The sequence below is a fragment of the Filicampus tigris genome, chromosome 2, assembly GCF_054856515.1.
Source record: "Filicampus tigris isolate MCC_2025a chromosome 2, RoL_Ftig_1.0, whole genome shotgun sequence".
Classification (NCBI taxonomy): Eukaryota; Metazoa; Chordata; class Actinopteri; order Syngnathiformes; family Syngnathidae; genus Filicampus; species Filicampus tigris.
Window position 1 is genome coordinate 38,474,760 of NC_141218.1, and position 10,000 is coordinate 38,484,759.

Genomic DNA, 10,000 nt, shown 5'->3' on the forward strand with positions numbered 1-10,000 from the left:
GTTTATTTGCTTCAGGTGTGACACCAACAATCAGTTTAAGTGGGACTGGGTTGTTGGTATTCGGGGCTGGCTGTGGGTGATGCAGCCAGTACCTTATAGTTTGGGTTGGTTGCCACTGTTTTTTGTTTAGTGCAGCTTCTTTGCAATAACCTTCATTTATCCTTTTGCGTAGCTACAGTAAATAGTGATGGCAAAATGAAGCCCCATGAAGCAGTCAAGCCCTGCAGGGAAATACTTCACACACACACGTAGGGGCTTCAAGCTGATTCATTTCCTCGACTACGCCATCATGTGGACAGAAAAATGTATAACATGCTTGGTGCTTGCAATAAAACGGTGGAGTGTAAATCATGCTCCGAATACAAAAAATATTATTTGAAGAGTGTTTTAACATTAATTGTTCTGTGTTACTTGGTTTATGTTTGTGATTATGCAACAAGTGAAAATGTGAAATAAGGAGGTAAAATAAGTGTTTCTTCATTTTGATTTAAAAACGTTTTTTTTTCCCCAAACTTTTTGGACTCAGGCGGTTTCTTTTTTGCAGAGAATTTCATCTGCTTTTAAAAAAAACTCTTTCACATGGTACTGATGAAGCACGGGTGCTTAGATATGAGATTCCAAGTTTGTACAGATTTGGAAGCATTTCACTGCCGCTTTTATTTCGAACACTCAAACCAAGTGAATAATTTCCTGAATCAGTCACGTGGTACAACCGCTTCGCGGGGCTTCAAACGTCACCACGTACGTCATCAACACGCGAATCGATCCGCCGTTCAAGAACCACTCATCTACATTACTCGGCACACGCTTCAGGGATTTGACCCAAGAAGCACATCACTAACAGTAACCATTCATTTTCGCCATAAATTCGACCACCCACTCAGTCAACCATTATTCATTCGTGTGTGCACTAGGGCAGTTGGTATTCGGGGTGATCACCCAATTTATTTGTTATTGTAGTGTTGTGTTTCACTGGCCAGGTTTTTTTTTTTTCATGAGTGCACTTTTCATATACCCCTTCCAACTCTCAAATCTATGTTAGACCCCTCCTCCTTGCCATCTCGAGGAGGGGTCGTAACACGGTCTAATAGCAACATTGAGCCAACAGGTTTAACACACAAATGCACATATCCAGCTAATATTTAGCTTATAGCATACGCAGCTGCAGCATATACATATATACTGTACGTACAGGTACATCATATGGTTCTATAAACCGCTTAGCTTAGATTAGATAGACTTTCCTTGCTTGTCCTTAAAATGCAGAGTTGTGTTTGTCATATATATTTCATGTCGAAAGCAAGACAAGGTTAGCCAATCAATTGGTGTTCAGTAGCATGCTTTCAGTAACACCTGCATTATTGTATTGTCTTGAACTTCTCAAAAATAAAGCTCTTGTGAAAATAAAACTAAATAATAATGCAAACAAATGTTTTAAAGTAAATATACTGGTTAAAAACAGCCCTTTGAGTAATCCATGGTAAAGTTCACAAATAGTAAAAGGTTCATGAAACTGAAGAACAGAGAAGTTCATGTGATTTGTCCAAAAATAACTTCTTTTTTTTTGTGTTAGGAATCGGAATTGAGAATCGTTAGGAACCAGATTCGGAACCGGAATCGTCCAAATTCAAACAATGCCCAACAGTAGCTGACGTGTTGTGTTGGGTTCTTTTAAAAACCAAGACTGCACAATACTGGAGGGTTCTTTTTCATGTGCGTTCCCTCCCTGCAGTATTGTTCTCATAGGCATAGTCTGCCCTCTAGTGGACGCTCATCTCACTCACGAGGGAAAAAAAACACTGAAAGCAATGACCCAGAAGTGGAAGACGTTCGTTCTCCTAAAATAACATTGCCTTATTTCGCAATCTAGGGTTGTTACGATACCAAATTTCTGTTTCGATACTGATAGCAATATGTATTTTGATACTTTTTGCAAACAGGTTATATTAATATTTTCCTTTATTTTAAAGCAGACTTTGGGAACAATAACTTTAATAACTTTCTCAACTGAATATATTGGCACTTGATCCACACAGATAAACTCTGCAACTGCCTTTTAGTATCTTTGCTGTCCTACGTCATATGCTGTTGAAAGATATCTTGGAGAGTAGGTTGCTTATGAGTGGGTGGTGTCACCCACTCTGAGCCAATAGCACTAGACTTCTGTTGTTGGTGGAGGAAGAAGGTACAGTATTTTAATTAACATAATCATTTTGATTTGAATATCACTGCTTTATTTTACTTGTTCATAATATTCAGGGGTTTGTATTTTGAAACTATACCTGAAACATTTAATGGACATTGAGGCTCATCATATCATCTAGGATAGGATTAGATATTGTGGGCTAATAAAATATTTTACAAAACCATGTTTCAATATAATATTTAATTTATATAATGTTTATGCCTTAATAATTGGTTATTTAAATATTTTAACAAAGTAATTATCCATCCATCCATTATCTATACCGCTTATCCTCACAAGGGTCGCGGGGCGTGCTGGAGCCTATCCCAGCTGTCTTTCTGGCAGTAGGCGGGGGACACCCTGAATTGGTTGCCAGCCAATCGCAGGGCACACAAAGACAAACATCCGCACTCACAATCACACCTAGGGGCAATTTAGACAGTCCAATCAACTTCCCATGCATGTTTTTGGACTGTGGGAGGAAACCGGAGTACCCGGAGGAAACCCACACAGGCACGGGGAGAACATGCAAACACCACACAGGGAGGCCGGAGCCGGGATCGAACCCACGACTTCTGAACTGTGAGGCGGACGTGCTAACCAGTCGACCACCGTGCCGCCAATGTAATTACATTTTAAAAAATATATTTGATGTATTTATTAACCATGGACATGTTCAGGGGTTGAAAGTGTCCGGTGCCCACCACGGAATGTAAGGACGGAAGTGCTTTAAAATGATGAGGACGAACGGGGTCGGAGGATGATATTTTTTTTTAGAAATAAGGAGTACGGAAGGGTACTCAGGTCACGGACGGACCGGTAAAAAGGGTAAAGTGCCAAGCTCTGGTTAATATTAAGTATTACATTGTAATTACCATATTACCTGCTCAAACTACTGTAGAACCTAGAGTTTGACTATAATTGCTGCAGTGAAGTCATGGGTACTAACACTCATGCAGTTACCTAACAGATAATATTCTTAAATCTAAGGTTACATGGGTTGATGATCATTATGAACAGTTGAGGGCATGCAGGTCACAAGATTCAGCCATGATACCATCTAGTTTAGTGTGATCACAGACGCGGTGGAAAGTGGAGTAGTGAGGGACTTGTTTTTGACACATTTTGTCCCAACAATTTCACAGGACGGTTGATAGAGGCCTAAAGTGTTCTCATCGGCATGTTGTGAACTGGTCTTATTTAATAGAGTCTATCAGAAAAAGTAATAGAACATAAATGCTTCAGAAAAAAAGTGAAGCCCGTGGAAATAAATGATTAAATGTCCTTCAAAAAGCATCACTTTTTGAGCCAATCACTGCCTCAAATTGAGTTTAAGTAACCTTGGAGCTTCAGAATTACACAACTCTGATCCATTCTATACATTAGTCCACGGTCACACTGACATACCACGTGACCCACGTTGGCAACCATTTCTATACTGCAGTGAAGGTCACACGCAAACATACATAAATCATACCTGACCGTTTACAGGAGCTATCTGAACCATGCCAACGCAAACAAATGATTGAAAATGTAATACGTTTTATCTTGTTCGTTACAAGTCGGAAAGCAATAACCATTACGCTCGTTAAACGTCTTAGATTTCAATTAACTTTCTTGAACGTATGCACATTCGCATGGAATGAGTAACCATCACAACGATATTCTATAATGACCTTCGCATTTCAACGGGGGGCTTGACATGGCTTGCAGAGCGTGCAGGATTCATCTGGAACAACGTGTACGATTTCCCCGGTGACACTCATGGTCTCATTGGAAAGTCAACGCGACCGATCCATAGCGTTGCCACGCGATACAAAGGAACATTAAACTATAAAAATATCAAAACTGCTTTGTTGTTTGAATAGGCTTACCATCGCGTGGCAGCTTGAAGGTTGTTTTCCTCGCTAAAGATCCACACCTTCGCCAGGCCGCTCTACACGCAAACATCTCTGCGTTGCCTTAAGTGAACAAACGTGAGCTTCGCAAGTGCTGAATACTGCCAACCTGGCCTCGATACACTGAAGTAGGGGAAGTGCGAGAAGGACTGAGAAGAGAACCTGTTTTAGTTTTCTCTCTTCTTTGGGTAAAGGGTTGGCCCATAGCACACGATGTTGTCTGTCGCCACCTGCCGCAGCGGAGTGTATACAGTCATTGTGTTTGGTCCTGTGCCGTATGGAAAACGGATTGGATCAACTGGATTGCACATTTAAACGAGAAGCCCTGGCTGCGACTGGACCATATTATTGTGGCTGCAGAGCGCAGTTCGAGGCGTGGCTCATCCTAAACGTTTGACCCCACCCACACGGATTCTAAGTGCCTTCTTTTTTTTTTGTTCAACTATTTCCTTGGTAGGTTTTAAGACGTCACGCTTACTTTTATAACACTTTATTCACATCGAAAATTATAAATTCTCAACCCTCAGTCAGTCGGGGCGGAAGTATGAACTTTTTGACGGAAGTAGTCGTAACAGCCATTAGACGGAGAGGGGTCTGACTGCAGCCTGCAGACCTCGGTACGGAACGGCCCCTGCGCCCCCGGTATGGAACGGCCCCTGCGCCCCCGGTATGGAACGCCCCCTTAACACGGCCTTGTAGTAGGGTGACCATTTTGTCCCGATTTGCGCGGGACTGTCCTGCATTATAATAATTTTTAATGCGTCCTGCAAATTGACTCGCTGTCCCGCATGTGTGATCGGCAGGCACCAATTTTCAAACGTGCGTCTAAAATCTTTATTTTATTTTGTTAAACCCCTGTGTCCTGGGAGTAGACAACACACAGTGGAGGCTATTATGGGGGCGGGTCTCGGGCTGTGTATGGGGGGGGGGGGGATATGGTGCTCGGGCGGGTGTGACGTGTGACTGTCTGTGTGCAGGACTGTGAGAGGCAGGGGTATGCTGTCAATCAAACAGCCGGGCGCACATGCAGGCAATAGTTGTTTATAAAGATACGCCTACCAAACACAAACAAAAACAAGCATTTTAGCGACGCATTCCTGAAATTTGCGATGAATTAATGAAAATGATGTGATGTGATGGACATAACCTAAAGTGTTTCACCAGTGCTTTCCTGGCTTCTGGAAGTGCCTCGTGCTGCTATGGTGGACACGTTTGTTTACAACTGAATTGATTGTAGTTACAGTATTGTTATCTCCCGACTATTTTTGATATACTTTTATTTTAGTTTTATGCTGTGGCTGTTTTATTTGAAAATAATTTGAATTGCAGTAGTTGTAGTAGCCTGTCTTTGTATGGATTGTCTTTGTTACTGTAATAAATTGTTACTGCACTTCATGCTCTACATGCTGACTTGAGATTTGACAAGGTTCTATTGTGTGAGTGTGACTGACTAATTTCAGCCTTAATTGTGAGCTCCTATTGATATTAATGTCTCAGCGATTTACCTTTTTACTAGCAGTTTGTGTTGTATTTTTGTAAATGCAGATAATTTCAACTGCAATTCTGTGTTCTGTGTTTTGTTATTTGTAGATCTATAATTGTTATTTTGTTAGTTGTTAGTTTATTATATTATATTAGTGCTGTTCGATTTTGCCTAACAAGAAAATCCAGATTATTTTCTCTCAGAAATTTTACGATTACGATTATGATTTCTTTGTAAAATAAAAAAATAATAAGTATTTGAAATGTATTTTATTCAAACTGAATTTTTCTTTCTTTGAACTCAAAATGCCAGTCAATTTAACTTAATACACACAGAACAATCTATTGGGAATAAACAGCATTTTACTTACACAATAGATTTCAGACCTGTTCTTATTTAAACCAATAAAGAAAGAAGAAAGTGCATATACCATCTGAAACGAAATAATCAACTTGAGAGAAGGTAGACTTTTTGTAAATTCTGTAAACCAAACAGTCTGTCAGCAAGTCATTTTGCCAACCAGCTAGTGACTAGCCTTTTACCTTTCTCCCAGGTCTTAATTAAACATAAATCAATGATTAGTGCAAAACTGTCACTCAATAATACAATGCACTGTCAAGTACGGATGCACCGCCAGAGGTCCGTTGTAGAGGAGAAAAAAAGGGCCGCCTTTCAGACGTTGAGTTACTTGCTCGCGGGTTGTATTGTACATGCGGGGCACACACTACACGACAGATCTACATTTGCTCGATTTATTAACTAAACGCTCATTTGCCTGAGCAAATAGCAGAAACGGCGGTAGCCATGGATGGTGTTGTAGTTTTTCCGGTATGCGCGCTCATGGGAGGAAACGGAAATGCAGAGGAAACTACGGTGGCTTAGATACACCAAAAATTTTTAAAAATCGAACTTGAACATTTTTAACATCGATAATCCAGAAAATTCGGTTTTGGTTAAAAATCGCTTAATCTTATATTATATGTTACTGAACAGTTGACAAGCTCTGCCATATGCATTTTTGGTGTCCGTCGCGAGCGTCAGCTGCGTCCCACATTGTCTCCCACAAGCATACTCCCTGTCCCACATCAGTTTGGAACAGTTTGGATCTGGTCACCCTAGGTTAACTTCTGACAACAATCCTGACAGACGCTGCAGCGATGATTGCTTCATCCTATCTGCAAATGAATAAATGTGCTTTTGATGAATTTTTTGGAGTGGATATCTGAAGTGATAAAAGCATGTACATTTAATAAAAGCTAAATAGGTATAAAATAAATTGTTGGTAGAGGAACTTGTAAAAAAGACAATGAAATACAATTTTAAAAAACAGCCTAGTTTTGTGAACAAAATAAGAATTAAATACCTTTTGCAAACAGTTTTGTATACAAAACTAACTTGTAAAATTAAAGTTTTTTTTTTTTTTAATTAAAACTACAGGTCAGGAAAAGTTTGGAAAATTATACAAATATAGTAAGCCTTAACTGCATAAGGAATAAAAACTGTGGAATAACGTCTTGCAAAATATAACATAGTTTTGTATATGAGAATTTGCTTTTTTAAACACAGTATTTAAAACAGATTGAAATGGTTTTCCCGGGTTAATAATACATGCAGCATTTAGTACACATGCGGCATTGCCCATATACCTTTTGTCCTTTAGCGGGGATGGGGGTGTGTCGTTACTGGGCAGGCGAGGGGCGCGACGTTTATGGTGAGGGGTTTTGTCAAGGGGGCGTTCCGTACCGCGGTCTGCCATCTGTAATCAGATACATTTGATTAGACGTCCATTCTGGGTGAACACAGGGTTGTGCAAGACCAAGTGGACACTGTTAAACCAAAGACTCGCAAAACTCCAACATCATCGCACTCAAGAGACACACAGTTGTATGAAACGGTGACACTACTCAGAGAGGATTTGGCTCACATTAAGAAAAGTCTGCACGGCCGCCAGCAGCGTGCTACCCCCAGCCTAAAACGGATCCAACAGCGAGCATGCGCAGCTTGTGAAGAGAGTGACCAGAGTGATCAGTGCGAACACTATTTTAAGTGCGGATCAACAGGACACTTCTCAAGAGGGTGCAGAGGAGCTTGGGGAGCTGGTAAAAGGCTAGAGACTGTAAATGTCAAACCCCACAAGGTGGGAATCTTCTGAAAAAGACAGTAAGGTGCAGGAGCTGCTTCTAGAAAGAATAAGACAACTTGAAGGCTCAGATACAAAAGAATAATAGTGCACACCAATTGGTGAGTTCCACTTCCACCAATCTGATGACATCACGCCGCCGAGCCAAACTTCATGCTCTCATCGGCAAGAAATGTCTGGTTGATTGCTGATTTGAGGGAGTGCCTACAAAAGCATTATGGGACACTGATTCGCAGGTAACCATAATTAATGAAAGCTGGCGTCGTACTTACTGTTGGGGAGGCGAAAGGCTAGTTTGTTTAAGGGGCTAACTGTAAACAAGATGGTGTGCCGGTCAGAGCACAGGCAGGAAGAGACAGGACTCCAAGGTGCGATTTAGTATCCTTTACTGGACTGATGTCTTGTAAGTGAACATACATTGATGCACAATATAATATAAATTAAGACTGATTGAATTGTTGATTGATAGATATATAGATTGTTGATAGATAGATAAATTGTTGATAGATTGAGTGTGGGGAGATTGAGTCTGCAAAATAAGGGAAAATAGGAATTAGCACCAACATTCAATATTACAAATAATTTTCATAATATATCAATCAGGTATACTGTCCAAATGCTGGCGTTCCAAATATATGCATGAAATGAAAGTAACTTAAACAATCACATATAACTGACAGTGTAATGGCACGATCTAGGGGCCACACAAAATAACTACATTTAGTGACGTAACTACACTTAGTGACGATGTGAAAGCCGACACATTCAATACAAAATTCCACCTCCACATCAACACAGGAATGAATTACGGTCGCCACAACATGGAAATACACTCCAACATACAGTAAGGCACAAACCATGCCCTTATGGTCACGTTAATGGCAGCGAACGGCGTGGCCCAATGCTAGGCGGCTAATGTGGCTAACTGGCACACAAGCACACGAGCAGGCATTAACAGAAATATACGAGTAAATGAAGACAGACTTACGTTTTTGTCATTAACTCAAGGCTTAAAGGTGCATCAAAGAAATAAGAAACAACAAGGAATCATCAGACTAGCACCAGTACAAGCTTTGAAAGACCGAAAGCCAACAAATGTGGGTGAGCTGAGAAAGATCCTGGGGTTCATATCATACTATCGGCCCTACATCCAAAACTTCTCACGAATCGCTAAGCCACTGTACCATTTGTTATCAGCTGAAGGTACAGCCAAAACACTCTTACCCAAAGTTGAAACTAAACGAAGGGCAAGAAAACAAAACAAGACCAATCAGCTATCCTCAAGTCACCCGATCACATGGTCCGAGAAACATCAAGCTGTGCTTTGAGAACTCATAGACCACCTACTGCACCCACCTATATTAGGTTACCCTGATTTTGGGAGACCTTTTGCTCTGCACTGTGACGCGTCTCAAGAGGGTCTTGGGGCCATCCTCTACCAGAGACAGCAAGGCAAATTGGTAGTTATTGGCTATGGTTCTCGGACCTTGACGCCGCTTGAAAAGAACTATCATTTGCATTCCGGCAAATTAGAATTTTTAGCATTGAAATGGGCTATCAGTGAAAGGTTTAGGGAGTACCATTATTATGCACCATCATTTGTCGTTTACACTGACAATAACTCCCTAACCTAGATCCTGTCATCTGCCAAACTCAATGCCACAATGCACCGGTGGGTGGCTGAACTTGCTGATTTTGATTTGACCATTAAGTACCGGCCAGGGAGATGAAATGGAGACACTGACGGGCTATCACGCATGCCCCATGATATGGACCAGTTTATGCTCACATGCGACAAAGAGGTAGAGCCAGAGGTTATAGCCACAATAACCAAAGCTGTGAATAACAAATCCCAGAAACATGAACCCTGGATGTGCCCAGTGACGATCTCCACAGCTTGCTCACAAAGTGACACTGTGACTTTTCCTATAGCCACAACCTCGGAGCGAGAGCTGCGAAAACCTCAAGAGCAATACTCTGTCCTGAGAAAGGTCAGAATTTACATTGTAACAAAACAATGGCCTCAAACATACTCTCCATTGGAAATCATTGTACTTTCATTGCTTATAACGTCCACAAACAGTGATCAATTGGCACCAAAATTTATGTGGACATCCCTACTAATGGGGGGCGGCACGGTGGTCGACTGGTTAGCACGTCCGCCTCATAGTTCAGAGGTCGTGGGTTCCATCCCAGCTCCGGCCTCCCTGTGTGGAGTTTGCATGTTCTACCTGTGTCTGCGTGGATTTTCTCCGGGTGCTCCGGTTTCCTCCCACATTCCTAAAACATGCATG

The 10,000-nt window shown here is 41.3% G+C and overlaps 1 protein-coding gene across 2 annotated transcripts in view; it reads right to left on the bottom strand.

Moving 5' to 3' along the window:
* Window positions 1-4,415, bottom strand: part of mgarpa (mitochondria localized glutamic acid rich protein a) — a 43,486-nt gene extending 39,071 nt beyond the window's left edge. For both annotated transcript variants that reach the window (XM_086024130.1, XM_086024129.1), the window contains exon 1: window positions 4,060-4,415. In XM_086024130.1, coding sequence (XP_085880256.1) covers window positions 4,060-4,135 — 76 coding nt within the window. In that variant the 5' untranslated portion in view covers window positions 4,136-4,415. The remainder of the gene's footprint in view (window positions 1-4,059) is intronic.
* Between the last annotated feature and the right edge of the window lie 5,585 nt (window positions 4,416-10,000).